The sequence below is a fragment of the Labeo rohita genome, chromosome 20 (genome assembly GCF_022985175.1).
Source record: "Labeo rohita strain BAU-BD-2019 chromosome 20, IGBB_LRoh.1.0, whole genome shotgun sequence".
Taxonomy (NCBI): domain Eukaryota; kingdom Metazoa; phylum Chordata; class Actinopteri; order Cypriniformes; family Cyprinidae; genus Labeo; species Labeo rohita.
In genome coordinates, this window is record NC_066888.1 from 28,203,958 (window position 1) to 28,220,255 (window position 16,298).

Consider the following 16,298-nt stretch of genomic DNA (forward strand, 5'->3'; position numbering starts at 1 on the left):
AATCACATATTTTAATCACATATAATTACAATATGTTACAAATACATGTAGTTAATTAAAACCCCCTAAACCCCTCAAATTGTTGCTTAAAATAAAATCTGTTTTAAATGTATTTTATTTCAGCTAGTTGCATCAGCTGGTGCATTTCTCATTTTCATTTTTCTCATTTTCATGATGTACTAAACAACTAAACCTAAAACCAAAATAAAAATTAATAACACTCATATAGACTTGTAAAAAAAAAAAACAAAACAAAACAAAAAAAAAAAAAACTGTAGCAGCAACACCTGAATTATACTAAAATGTGGGAGTATTCAAAATGTAGGTAATTTAATCAATTGCCATTGTTTTGCATTAATAAGTGCAGTTACTAGTAATATTACATGTTCATTTCTTGTTTATTGTATGTTTATACAGATTTGACAGTAAAGCACTAAGCTTGAGTTGGGAAATATACAAAATTTACTTTCATTAACAATAGTAACATGCAAAGTCTAATTTTTATATAGAAAATGCATATATTCTACTTTTATTAAATCTACCATTATTCTTCTATAGTATTATATGGAACTGGCCAACAGCTTCAGTGATTATGATTAACAACTTTAGTGATTTATTTGTAATTTAGTCACAAATTGAAGAACAACATATTTTAACTAGTTGCATCAGCTGGTACATTACTTATTTTCATTTTTCTCATTTTTATGATGTACTAAAACAACTACAACTAAAACCAAAATAAAAATGAATAACAATTATATAGACATGTAAAAAAGAGAGAAAAACCCCCCACAAGATAGTTACTAAAATTAAAAACATAAAGAAAATATTAAAAAGAGAAACTCATTCAAAATATTAACAAAAACTATAATAATATAGTAACTCTGTGTGTGTGTGTGTGTGTGTGTATATATATATATATATATGTATATATGTATATATGTATATATGTATGTGCTGAATTATACTAAAATAACATTTATATTCATTTTAGATTTGGTAAAGCTGGTGTGGGAGTATTACAAATATAGTTAATTTAATCATAAAATTACTGTTGTTTGGCATAAAGTGCAGTTACTAATAATATTGCATGTTCATTTCATGTTTATATAGATTTGACAATAAAGCACTAAGCTTGAGCTAGGAATCATACAAAATGTATTTTTAACACGTGCAAAAAATTATTTTGTATAGAAAATGTATATATTCTCCTCTATTATTAAATGTACTATTATTATTCTATAGTATTATATGGAACTGATCAACAACTTCAATGATTTAGTCGCAAATTGAAAAAAAAATAAAAAATCAGGTAGTTGCATGAATGAATAATTGTGTAGACGTATTGAAAAAAGAGAGAGAAAAACCCACAACAAATATATTACCATTTGGTCACAGTCTGGAACCCTGTACCCCATTTACAGAACTGGTGCTACAATGATCAAATTCACTTTTACATGTAAAAATCAATTTCATATGCAAGATTACTTGGTGCCCCTTGCTGAATTAAAAATGCAGTGTGATGAGGTCATGTGACAGCAGTGTAACTGCTACTGCATCATTAATCTGATGTATTCAATATATTATTGTCTTTTTTACATAGTTGACAATATGTGGTATATACTGTGCAAGACTCGATTAAGTAAACTGGTATTCAAATCCAAACATAGCCTAAATTCAGTGGGAAGGTAGATTTGGACTGAGGACCACTGGTTTAATTTCTGTTGGGTCCATTTGTCCATTTGTCAATTTTGGCACCAGCTGCCCGACATCTTTGGGGTAGGGCTTTGAAAGTCAAAATGAGTGTATTTACACTCTCTTCCTCTCAGCCTGCCATTATATCCTTGACTGGAGTAAAGAGTGTCCGCTCGCTCGCTCTAGATGGCTTAATTAGGCCCATCTTCCAATTAAGAGGCAAACTTTGCCAGATCCTGACCTCCAGCCTGTCCTGGAGTAATGAGGACTACCCAGTAACGTGCTCTCTTTTCTTACACACACACACACATTTTCCTCCCTACATGTTTAAAAGCTGCTTGATTTAACGATAGAGAGAGAGAAAATAAGGATAGAATACAAATGGTAGCTCTGAGAACTTTGAGAAAACACAGTAATCCCTGTTCTCACACCAGTGTTTTTGTAAACAGAGAGGCTTTGATTGACTGCCTGTGGAGCGCTTCAGAAGTGTTCAGATATTCAAATAAAATAAAAAAAACTATGCTTAAGTTTCCCAAGCGAATCACAATCGATTACAGTGAGCTGTTGCTTGATTTACAACACCAAATTTGATTTATTTTGACTTGTTGTGTCTCTTTTCTTGTTCTTCATTCATTTTTATGAACTGTTTATTTTTTATTCAATTATTTATTTGTTTGGTTGGTTTTTTGAAATTGTTCTCTATAACTTTGCCATTCAGGTTGCCATTCATGTACGATCATTATGGTTCATTATGTACAATAATTTCTCGTTCATATGGGTGGTAGTTGCCAGTGTTGGGGGTAATGCATTACAAGTAATACAAGTTATGTTATCAGATTACTCTTTTCTAAGTAACTAGTGAAATAATGCATTACTTTTAAATTTACAAGAAATTTTCAGTAATAATGCAATCACAGTTATTCTTTTCTATAAATATACTTTAAAACAACTCCTAATTAAATTTGTGACCTTGGACCACAAAACCAGTCTTAAGTAGGTATATTTGTAACAATAGCCTACAATGCATTGTATGGGTCAAAATTATTGATTTTTCTTTTATGGCAAAAATCATTAGGATATTATGTAAAGATCATGCTCCATGAAGATATTTTGTCCATTTCCTACCATAAATATAGGCCTAATATTGTGCTATCCTAACCATATATCGATATAAAGCTTGTTTATTCAGCTTTCATATCATGTATAAATCTCTTATAACTGGTTTTGTGGTCCTGAGTCACATTTAGAATAATTATGAAACTTATTTAATGGGTCTGTTCAAGTTTAATCGTGTTGTAATTGTCATGTTTCACAATTAGCTAATTGCGGGAGCTGTAATTGTGATCTTGATTATTTTTCCATTTAATTGCAGCACTAATACCCAGAAACCTTACTGTCAGTCTTCAAGAACCTGGCACTTTCATCATCCACCCAAATGAATTTTTCATTGACTGTGGCCTTACCCTCTTCCGTTGTGTTTCCTCGCAGATAAAATCATCCGCCACAGGGCCTGCAGTCTGAAGGATACTGCACACGCCATGATCGCCTCTGAGCTGGACCCTGAGTTCGACCGCATGTGCGAGGAGATCAAGGAGTCCCGCAGGAAGAGAGGTGACACAGCACTTCAAGCTTTCCTTAGCCCAGGGTTTCACTGAGCTAGACTAGGCATCAGAAACTGTCACATACCAGTCCTCTTGCTCAAAACACATGTGAATACTTGCAGTTGATAACGGTTCATAATAATACTGTTTCAGACCATTAAGAATCCATCTTATTTTACCTATAAGAGCAGGCGTGGCCATTTGTAAATTCTATGGGTCAAGCATCCAGTCTCATCTACGTCCGGCTATTTTTAGCTGTACGTAACAGGGCTCTACGCTTACTTTTCTTACTTAACTTAAAAAAAATTTAGGAGCACTGTCAAAATTTTTGGAGCACCTTCTAATCAGTACTCAAAGAATCTGATAAAAAAGTTAGACTGATTTACAGGGGAATTTTGTTTTTTACTTTTTTACTTTTTTTTTACTTTATTAAATTATGTCATCGTTAAAGTGTACAAGTCATTGATTTAATCATTCATTCATTTGATTTGTTCGAACAGCTGATTCATTTAGAGTAGGGCTGTCAAACAATTAATTGCGATTAATTGCATACTCAAAAAAGTTTGAGTTTGTCTGATATTTGTGTGAGTACTGTGTGTAATTATTATGTATATATAAATACAAACACATTCATGTATATATTTAAGAAATATTTACAAGTATATGTATTTATCATTTTTGTATAAAATATATATAACTAAAATATATTGTACATAAATAACATTTCTCTTAAATATACACATTAATTTGTGTGTTTTTATATATACATAATAATTACACAGTACACACACATATATTAGGCAAACTCAAACTTTTATTTTGTATGCAATTAATTGTTTTACAGCCCTAGAAATAAAGCAAGTGAATGTCTTTATGACTGGGAAATTGAATCACTGACTCGTTTAAAAACTCTCATTAAAAAGAACATTTATTCAAAATTTATATCTTTTCTAACAATATACACTACTGTTGAAAAGTTTGGGGTCAGTACATTTTTATTCTTTCTTTTTTTGAAAGAAATTAATACTTTTATTCAGGCAGGATGTGTTAAATTGATAAAATGTAAGCGCAAAGACTAATTGTTATAAGTCTTCTTATACTCTCTTAGGAGACTGTCTTTATGAATGGGAAATTGAATGATTGACTCACTAAATTCGTTTAAAAACGTACGTTTATCCACAAACGAAACACTACTGTGTTTGAATGGAGATGCGCAGCGGCTCAGTTGTGACTTGTTTCAAACTATTTTTGATGACAAAATGGAGCAAAATCGGGCAATAGTGTTATAGTCAGACAATGTAAGTCACTTAATATTAACTTCTTGTTTATTTAACTGTTGTATTAAATCAGTATCCCATTTACAAACTCCCTCAAAATCATTAAAAGCTGTCACTCATCTTAGTTCATTGCGATCTCACAAAGTTCCATTATAATCAACGAAGATATGTCTGTGATGCATTACTCAATGTTGCAAAAACATGTAGAAACCCTTGGAGCTCCCCTCAGTGCAAACACAAATATGCTGATCGGGTTGGTTGCACATGGTGCTCCTAAATGTTTTTTCAATGTCACACGCATACATATGTAACCAAGTTTTTTTCAATTAATAATTTAATTTTTTTTCAAGGTGGCTTGTATGTATATAAATATAAATGAAGTATAATAAATAAAAAAATACATTTATTGTCTGTTTAGAAATATTTCTATCCATTATTTATTTCTATTGTTTATTATATGCATGCAAATACAGAAATAAATTGATACAAATAATTTAGCATTCCTTAAGAGCCTGCAAGGTATCATTACGAATAGTATGCAAATATAGATTTAGCCCTAGATTTTAGCATGCATGCCAGGACCTTGTTTAACACCCATCAGTACTAACATTAGTTTTAGGGGTTTAATCCTCAGAGGCACATAATGTTTTTTTTTTTTTTTCCTTTAAAAGTGAACTGTGAAACATTTTCCAGGAAAAAAGAGATCAGTTCACATTAAAGGCTGTTGTTGAAGTCTTGGCGACCAGCGCATTCACCACCCTTTAATCACCAGGGGGCTTTTCTCTCAGAATGATTTACTTCGGATTCCTGTAATTTGTTCATTTTGTGTCTGGTGTAACAAAAATCTCGCACGGCCCCCTTCTGGGCCACCCCTCGGTTCCTTTTCATTTTGCACTGGTTCAGTTGAACGAATACGGTGGGGTAAAAAATGACCTGCTCTAGAGAAGTGCTGCTGAATATTTTATATGGTGCAGTGGAGAAGTTATGGCTATCGGTATTGTGGTGTGTAAGTTTGAAACAGGGCTGGATCTGAATTAAAGACCACCATGAAATGGCGTGATGAGGACTTTTATTTTTTTTTTCTTGCTGTGTTGATGAATTTCTTAAAGGGGTCATCGGATACAAAGTTCACTTTTACATGTTGTTTGAACATTATTGTGTGTTGGCAGTGTATGTACAAATCTACCCTATAATGATAAAAATCCATGCAGTGGTTTTTAATTAATCTCTAAAAATAATATCTCCTTTTTCAAATTGAGCTATTCTCAGATGCTCCCATGATAGTTGATTGACATGAGCGATTGAGGTGTTGTGTTGCTGGATGTAATAATGAACATAGTGGTCGTCATTTACTCCCAACGTCTGAGCTGCTGAAGATGCAGTGGATTATATTTGTTTGTGAAGTGAATGCACCTCCCGATCTACATATATCCGTCTATGTTCACGCGAATCATATGTGATCCAGCTTCACTTACAGCAGAAGTGAGAATAAGGGTTTTCTAAATATAAATATTCTAAATTTATATTTTATATATATAAAATATAAATTTAAAATATTTATATTTAGAATGTTTAGATATTTTGAATGAAACTGATTGCATTTGCATTGTATTGGTCAAAATTAGCGATTTTTCTTTTAAGCCCAAAATTATTACGATATTAAGTAAAGGTCATGTTCCATGAAGATATTTTGTAAGTTTCCTACTGTAAATATATCAAAGCTTATTTTTTTATTAGTAATATGAATTGCCATGAACTTCATTTGGACAACTTTAAAGGTGATTTTTCTCAATTTATTTATTTATTTTTTCACCCTCAGATTTTTACATAGTTGTATCTCGGCCAAATATTGTCCTATCCTAACAAACCATACATCAACGGATGTATAAATCTCATTTTCAAAAATTTGACCCTTATGACTGGTTTTGTGGTCCAGGGTCACAAATACATTGCAAGGAAGAAAAAAGATGCAGATTTGTTTTTATATTTTCCTTAGCAAACTTATTGTCAGATGTGTTCAGATATTTTTTTTTTCTAGGGATGTAATGATTCGCTCAACTCACAATACGTTTCACAATACTGGATTTGCAATACAATTTTCTCATTTTTTTTTTTTTTAACAAAATGAGATTTAAGACAAATTCTAAATGAAAAAGTGTCATTTTACTATTTCTCAGAAAAATTCTGTGCATTTCTTTGTGAAACTAAAATATGTCAAATAACAAAAATTAATTGAAATAAATTAATAAAATGTGACCCTGGACCACAAAACCAGTCTTAAGTCGCTGGGGTTTATTTGTAGCAATAACCAAAAATACATTGTATGGGTCAAAATGATTGATTTTTCTTTTATGGCAAAAATCATTAGGAAATTAAGTAAAGATCATGTTCTATAAAGATATTTTGTAAAATTCCTACTGTAAATGTATGAAAACTTCATTTTTGATTAGTCATATACATTGTTAAGAACATTACTTGAAGAACTTTAAAGGCAATTTTCTCAATATTTTGATTTTTTTTGCACCCTCAGATTCCTGATTTTTAAATTAAATTGTGCTACATAAAACTACACAAGCAGACAAAGCTGATAAAGAACGCAAATTCACTCTCTGACAGCAGGTGTCACTTATGGAACAGCAGCAAAGTGCGATTTCCTTGGTTACTGCTGTAAACAAAGCATGCTGCTTATAAAACACTACACCAATCAGCCCTTTGCATGGAGTTTGTTTGACAGGCAGTCTGACCAATCATAACGCAGAATTTGCCATTTTGTCCGATAAATGAGCCAGACAGGAGAGTAGATTAATGTCGGACTTGAACTTGAAAAATTTTAGTATTGATGTCTAAACAAGATACCTTCTGATATTCATTCATGTTTATTTTGCGCTCAAACTAATAACGAGGAAGAGATGATCGGATATAGCAACAGTAATAAAGGTGTGCTGGTCTTTGCGAAGGGTCACTTGAATCGTCACATATTTTCATTGATTTTCAACTGGCTCGACTGGCAGTCGTTACATCTTAAATTTTTTCTGTTCACTCTGAATCTCTGTAATAACTTGTGTTCTCTTGTTCTCCCAGCCTCTCAGACCACACCGCAGCCGCCCGTCACTCCGAGCGCCGTGGCAACCAGGAAGCCTGTGGGAGAGGAGGCGGGATTAAGCAGTTCTCAGGGTGATGGAGTGGACAAGCACTGCAGCAGTGAGTACATGCAGAACACAACAGCCAACACCAGTGATTGTCAAGGTCTCTGCTCTCTGTGCGGCAGCTCTTAGGCGAGACTATTTCCAGGTGATCGAACAAGCTGTACTTTGACTCTGCCTTGCCTGGTCCGACACTTCTGCTAACAGCTCTGCCTGTGAAAAGAGTTTTCATGAGGGACGGTGTAATTGTGTGACGAGTTGTCAGCTGCAAATAAGGGGTCACTGTGCGCCGATAGAAATCTGTAGGTGCTTGTAGCCCCAATGTCAATGAAATAGTTGCTTTAATAGATTGGTGAACATAGATATGGATGGATGCTATAAAGATCAACTTGCCACTTGGTTGTAGCATGCCACTTTAAAACTTAAATAGTCTTATTTCATCAGATTGGAATTTATTTATTTATTTATTTGTTTATTTATGCATTTATTTATTTTTGGAACTTAATGGATGGGAACCAAAGGATGAGATATATGTAAAACTAATTTGTAATATTTACATATTAATATTTACTTTTGTACCTTAATTGATGCAAAACAAAACAAAATATTATAATAATAATAATATTAAAATGACCTTTGACATGAGATTATTAGTAAAGTATTGTGAGGGGAAAACTATTTTTTATTTATTTATTTATTTTTATTTTATTTTTATGTAATCTAACTGATGCAAGCCAAACAAAAGATGATTATGATGATAATGATAATAATAATAATGTATTACATAAACGTGATATTTATACGTTTTCCCCCTAGAATATTAATGTGAAAGATTTTTCTGAAATTTTATTTTTGACTTAATTAATATAATATTGTGACTAAATTAAAGTATTTATTAATTTTTTGAAACTTAATGGATGCAAATCAGATTTTAATAGATGTACATTTTAAATATGCAAATATTAATATATGTAAAAATATAATTTTATCATTTTAATTTACATTTGAAGTTTTTATTTAATTATTTTGAAGCTGAATTTCCTGTAAAAATAACTATAAAAATGTACTATTATTATAATAATAATATAATAATTTTACCATATGTCATACCGCCCACCCCTAGTTGAAAGGTTTATGTCATTGTTTATAAAAACTTCTAATGAATTAGCTTTCAGATATGACTAATTTCAGTCATCAGTCTTTCAGAAAAACATTGCAAACCAGAATAAAAGTGAAACTCTCTTCAGATGTTCTAGTGCTTCAATGTCAAACATAATCAATACTTTATTGCCTTAATGCAGCTTGTTTGTTATCACTGTGGCTTTTATAAGTTTTTTTTTTTTTTTTTTTTTTTTTTTTTTTTTTTATATAACAGCTTGGCATCTGTCTGGAACACTGTTCTGGATGCATAGCACAAAAGCTTGTTGCTAAATGAGATTTTTGCTGGCCGTCCAATGTTTAGCTATTACTCTCAAGTAATTGGAGCTAGAATTACTCAAACATGGAACAAAATATTTAGATTTTGGTCAATAAGAAAACCGCCATAACACTATACAGGGTTTCCGTGGTCCTGAAAAACCTGCTAAAGTTGGCTGGAAAAGCCATGGAAGATTGTTGAAAATTCATGGAAATTTTATTTAAATTAAATTAAATTTAATTTAATTTAATTTAATTTAATTTAATTTAATTTAATTTAATTTAATTTAATTTAATTTAATTTAATTTAATTTAATTTAATTTAATTTAGTTTAATTTTTTTTTTTTTTTTTTACTTTATTTTATAGTTTTGTGCTTGGTGAAAATAGGCTAATAATGCATCTCAGTGCTTTTGTGTTTCACTGTTTAAAAATGTTGTATGTTCTAATATTTTCATACCAATATTTCCAATGTCCTGTAGTCCCTCTGCTGTTGATGTGCACAAGAGTGTAGCAAGGTTTGACGCAGGTGTTGCGATCGTAACGCCGCAGCACCTCCCAGAGCAGAACATCTCCCAGCATCAGAGCAATGCCCTCTGGTTGCACTCCCTCACCGCCTCCCCTCTAACTGCAGCACCAGCCAGGTCAGTCCTCTCCTGTGGCTGCCCGGGCAGATGGAGAGGGATGCTGGGAAGGCTCGGGGGCCGCTAGGGTCAGAAAGTACTATCGGCACCTACTCTGCGGCGAAAAGCGCTGGCAGATCCGTGCAGCAGCTGGGAACGTGTTTTATCACATTCATCTTACATCTCTGCTTCAGAAAGGCTTTTAGCTGGGCCTCAAAAGAGGTTGTTGTGGAGGAGTGGCTTGTTTAAACCTATCATGCGGGCCGTGTTGCCAGATTGAGCTGTAATGCTGTGAATTGCCGAGAGCCGGCATTACCACTCCTGGCGCGATAAGCAAGTTCGTTCTTGCAGCTTTGCCAGAGTGGACTTATTAGATTGCGGATAAGTCATCGGATGGCAGTCGTGGGATGCTTCCACATGCACTTTGGAGATTAATTAGCAACTATTTCAAATATAGTGGATCTGATGGGCATTTCGACTAGTGTAAGCTTGCTACAGAAAGAACCAGTCATGGGTTGTTTATTTTTAGATTTATTTTAGGTTTGTGTGTTGTGGGTCTTTTATTCAGGAATCAACCGGGATTTGATATTACGGTATTATTAGATGTCTGGATCACGATGTGAATCACAATATTGTGTTTGCTTAGTGTATAGTATAAAATCTGTGATTTATATTACAGTATTTCACAGTTTTAGTCTAAGCTTGTTTTGAGTCTAGATTTAGTTTTTTGATTTTTATTACTTCTTTTTGAAATAAAATAATGCTGTTATTTAGCAAGGATGCTTTAATTTGACCAAAAGTGTCAGTAAAGATATTTATGTTATAAAGGATTTTTGAACTTTAAAATTTTGATTTTTTTTTTTTTTTTTTTTTTTTTTTTATTTTAATTTTAAACAAATTCTGTTATTTTTAATTTACTATTCATGAAAGAATCAGCACAACTGTTTTCAATATTGATAATAATAAAAAATGTTTCTTGAGCAGTAAATCAGCATATTAGAATGATTTCTGAAGGATCATGAGACACTGAAGACTGGAGTAATGATGCTGAAAATTCAGATTTTCATCACAGAAATAAATTACATTGTAAAATACACTGCTAGTTTTTTTTAATGTTTTTTTTTTAACTTAAAGTAAATTAAGTATTTGTACTATTTGAAATAACTATTTTCTATTTGAATATATTTTAAAATGTAATTTATTCCTGTGAACAAAGCTGAATTTTTAGTATCATTACTCCAGTCTTCAGAAATCATTCTAATATGCTAATTTGCGGTTGAAGAAACATTTTGTATTATTATTATTATTATTATTATTATTATTATTATTAATAATATATATTATTAATTTTTCTCAATATTTAAAACAGTTGAATACCTTTTTTTAGGATTATTTGATGATCAGCATTTATCTGAAATAAAAAGCTTTTTAAGTCAGTGTAATTTTTTGGGGGGAAAGAAGAAAAAATATAATACTTTTAATAATAATAAAACTTTTATTTAGCAAAGATGCTTTAAATTGGTCAAAAGTGATGTTACTAATGATTTCTATTTCGGATAAATGCTGTTCTTCTGAACTTTCTATTCATCAAGGAAAGCTGAAAAAATTCTACTCTGCGGTTTTCAACATAATAATAATAATAATAAATGTTTATTGAGCAGAAAATTAAAATATTAGAATGATTGTGTGACTGTAGTAATGATGCTACAATTTCAGCCATGATATCACAAGAAATAATTATTTTTTTTTTAAATATTCAAATAGAAAACAGTTATTTTAAATAGTAAAAATATTTCATATTTTTACTGTTTTTGCTGTATTTTGTATCAAAAAAATGCAGGCTTGGTGAGAAGAAGAGACTTTAAAAACATTAAAAATCTTACTGGTTAAAAAACTTTTGAGTGGCAGAGTATAATGTTAAATTGAATTAAATTTGAATTTTGAAATGCTGAATTTTTTGTTTTAAACAAATGCTGTTCTTTTGAAGTTACTATTCATCAAAGAATCATGAAAATAATTTTTTTGAGCAGTAAATGATTTCTGAAGGAGCATGTGACACTGAAGACTGGAGTAATGATGCTAAAAATTCAGCTTTGCATCACAGGAATAAATTACATTTTAAAAGATATTCAAATAGAAAGCAGTTATTTTAAATTGTTATAATGTCTCACAGTATGACTGGTTTTACTTAATCTTCTTTCAAAAAAACTTTTGAACAGTTTATGTATATAAAACCATATCAGTATTTGTTATTGTGAGATCCAGATCTAGGAGAGTCCTGGAAAATATGTACTTCTATACGTTTTTTTCTAGTAATACTCTGCAAAGTAGTTTATTAGTTATTATTTTTTTTGTTTTATTAAAAAAAGACTGGCTAATTTGTATCCTGCGCTTCCTCATCCTGCCACAAGGTGTCATGTGTCTCTGACTCTCTGACAGACTCTGTCTAGAAGCAGCGTACAGTATAACAGCTCAAGGGAAAAGAAACACAAAGAATGATTACATCCTTGAGAGATGAGAAGGTGGCTGTTAGGTGCAATAAACACCTCAGGATGAGATGGGCGCGCTCCTGTCTGCCTGTGTTATATTTCTTGCTTGTGAACACGAGGTGAGTGAGCACAAAACTCAAGCGTTCAGCTCCTAAGAGCTTGTTAAGCGTTTCATCTACCTTCCATCTGTTTTGCCCAACAACAAACACTAATTTAAAGAAAAGCTTCCTTAAATTAGCCTTATCCCCCAAGTGATTAGTTTTATCTTTGATGCTGTCAAAAAAAGCCATTAGTCGTGTTTTTCTCTTCCTTTTATCGGGCTTAATGGTATTTACTGATTTTGGGCTCAGCTGACAATTTAATCTGAAAAGAAAATTGATCTAAGGAACATCATCAATTTTTTTTTTTTCTGTGCTGCAAGTTATTCTTAAATTCAGACTCTTCAAGCTAATGCTTGGCAATTGATAAATTTTGTCCCCTTGTCCTTGAATCAGACTGAACTGGCAGCAGCAGCAACAACAACAGTGAGTGGATGGCATGGAAATAAGTATTCCAGCGTATTCAAGTAATGTTCAATCCATATTCCACCTCAAAGTCATACAAAATAAGTACAAAATGTAGATTTTTAAGCCTACTTCTAGGACCATTTATTTTATTTTATTTTATTTTATCACAAAGAACAGAAACAAGCCTCCATACAGTAAAGACTTTTCCGTTGCTAAAAATCAAATAAATAATGGCATATTGGCATGGAGATTTAATATATTTTTATTATTTTATTTTATTTTATTTTATTTTATTTTTGCATGGTGACATTTTCATGAGTTAACCATATTTTCTACAAAAAAATCCCTTTTTTGTAACTTTTATTATGCAGTTTTTTTTAATAAATTCAAAAAATTCTACCATGAGTACTTTGCCGTTAATTAATAATTTGCAAATAAAATATAGATATTATTGAAATTTTTGGGGAAATATCATTTTTAAAAAATCCAGATAGTTTTATTTTTACCACATCATTTAAGTCATTAAACCTTGTATGAGAAACCAACCCAAAATAAATATATATATATATATATATATATAGATAGATAGATAGATAGATAGATATAGATATAGATATAGATATAGATATAGATATAGATAGATGGGTGGGGGGTGTAAAATGTTTCCAAATTTCCAAATTTGGTGTGAAGTATGGCCTGGACATGTTTTTGACAGACTTTGCTAGCTAGTGTGTGAAACTATTTATCATATGATGTTCTATATTTAAAATAATTCAGTTTGTAGGCGTAAATGCTCGTATCCAAAGCAATGTGACAGGAGAGATGACAAATGAACCATCGGATTCAGAAGCCTCAGCAGTCTTGTAGCAACAATGAAGATCACACACAAGAACAAAGAGCGACGTGTTTCCGCTGTGGTCCGCTATTGTCCCGATGATGAGTCAGCCGCCCAGCACCAGCTCGTGGAGACGGCAAAACTAAGCAGTTCTATTATCAAGGTCTTTTATGGGATAGCAAAAGGGATATTTAATCCCTGAGGCCGTCCAGAGCTGCTCGCTTTCCTGCTTATCATCACTGTTATCTGATGCCGAAGGTTGTGAACGGTTGCCCGGCCTATAAATTGGTGGCTTTCAACTGGTTTTGCTTCAGGACCCAGAGTTTAAGTGGCAACCCAAATCCATAAGTAAACTTTGAAATGTATTATTAATATTACCACAAACTCAAAAATGATCAATTTATTTATATTGTATATTGTTGAATGAGTAGAAAATAATATATCATATATAATCATAATTGTTAAATTATGTATAATCGTAATTATACAAATTGAATTGTTCTATTTTATATAATTTATATAGTATTTTTAATATATATATGTATGTATGTATGTATGTATATATATTAAATATTATATATTCTATGCAAGTTTATAAAATATACAGTTTTATTATATAAATATATGTATTTTTTATTTACTTTATATATGGCTTTGCTTAAATATTTATATCTATATATATATAGAGAGAGAGAGAGAGAGAACTATAACTTTATATATATATATATATATATATATATATATATATATATATATATATATATATATGTATATATGTATATATGTATGTGTCTGTGTAGTGTGTAGTATTTATTTGTTTAATTGTAATACATTGTAATAAATTAATAATATATGTATTCTTAGTTTCTAATTCTAAGAAATAGCCAATAATTCATACAAAACACTCTGGTATATGAATTTATTATCTTTAATATAAAGTTATATATAATTTTTCAAATATAAATGTTGTTATACATTATATATAATTTTATATAATATTTACATTTTTATATATTTTAAATTAGAAATACGTATAACATAATCAAATTCATTAATATTATTAATATTATTAATATTTATATTTTTTAATGTTCCTAAATATTTAATTTATTTTACATGCTTTTTTTTTTTTTTTTTTTTTTTTTTTTTTAGAAATAACCAGTAATTCACACTAAACACAGTGTGGTAGGTATAAATGTAATTATTATGTTTAATACAAATTTATAAATGAATTTTTAATATGATTTTTGTATACATTTAACTGTTAGAAATTATATGTATATTTTTTTAAATATAAATGTTACTGTTCTAAATTATATATAATTTTATATAATATTTAGTTTTATATATATTAAATTAGAAATAAATTAAACATCTAAAATAAAGTCAAATGTATTCATATTTGTATTTAAAATTTTATAATATTTCTAAATAATTAATTTATTTTATATACATTTCTAGCATTTCAGTTTGTTTGTTTATTTATTTTTATTTGTTTATAAAAAAATATTTATTTTTTTTTAGAAATAGCCAATAATTAATACAAAACACACTGTGGTATCCATAAATTAAATGATCATATTCAATATAAATGCACATATTAATTTTTAATATGGTTTTTATATAATTTAACTATTTTCTATTTTATATATATATATATATATATATATATATATATATATATATGTGTGTACAATGTCATAAGAAATGGGAGGCCTTTCCTCGGTTTATATGGAGATGTGTTTGCGTAAGACATATGGAAAACACGTTTTACACAGACTAACAATGATCAGAAACCCATTCAGGAAGGGGTGACCGCAGTCCACCAGATGCTCTCCTGAGCCGGAGAAGTTGAAAATATGTTTTATCACTTGGATGTCCTGTTATTTGATGAGGTATTGTGTCCTAGTCTGAAGTTTGCCCTTGTGTGGAACTTTTTCAAAGCCTAAGTGTAGTGCTTGCCATGATTATATGTGGTGTTCGAAAGCAAGATAGCTTTTTTCCCCCCTGTCTTGTTGCTTTTTTCCTTTCAACCATACCCTGAACTACACAATCTGGACTTTGGTGTCTATTCAAACAGATGGTTTTGAAAAAGTGGTCTTTTTAGCTTGGCAACGGCTCAGTGAGAATTGCAGAAGCTTCACTGTTGAACATACTGAACATTTGATACCGGCAGGGAGTAATTTTTAAAGTTCAGCCTCAGAGCAGATGTAAAAGTAATACCGCAGTGTTTTTAATTCTCGGTCTTTAACTTTTGCAGACGTCTCGCTCTCACATTTACTGTCGGATTATTTATATTTGGGAAACATTCTTGTGCAATTATATGCAGTAGAACTTTTTTTAAAAGTTGAAAATACATTCAGGGTGTCTAAGAATGTACTCTGGGTACTGAGAGCACTGATATTCTGTGTGTTCTCTGTTCCATTAAATAATTTCTATTTAAGATGTAGTCCATTAAACAGGGCTCTACGGTTACTTTTCTTTTTAGAAGCTCTTGTAGGAGCACCTTCTAATAAATCAAAAAAATATGACCAAAAATTAGCCTTTCCATTACGAGGCTATATTTGACTCCTTAAAGTGAATTAAAGGGGATTTTTGTTTTAATCTTTGTAATGGCATTTTTCTAACTTTATTAAAGTATGTCATCTTTTATGTCAATTTTTTTTAAAAATTATATTTTATAAGCTTTTTAAAATTCCTGATTAAAACAACAG

General features: G+C 30.7%; 1 protein-coding gene across 1 annotated transcript in view; it reads left to right on the plus strand.

Annotated features, from left to right (window-relative positions):
- Positions 1–16,298, plus strand: part of atad2b (ATPase family AAA domain containing 2B) — a 114,741-nt gene that overhangs the window by 47,942 nt on the left and 50,501 nt on the right. The window contains 2 exon segments of the mRNA XM_051139030.1: positions 3,184–3,306; positions 7,655–7,774. Coding sequence (XP_050994987.1) covers positions 3,184–3,306; positions 7,655–7,774 — 243 coding nt within the window.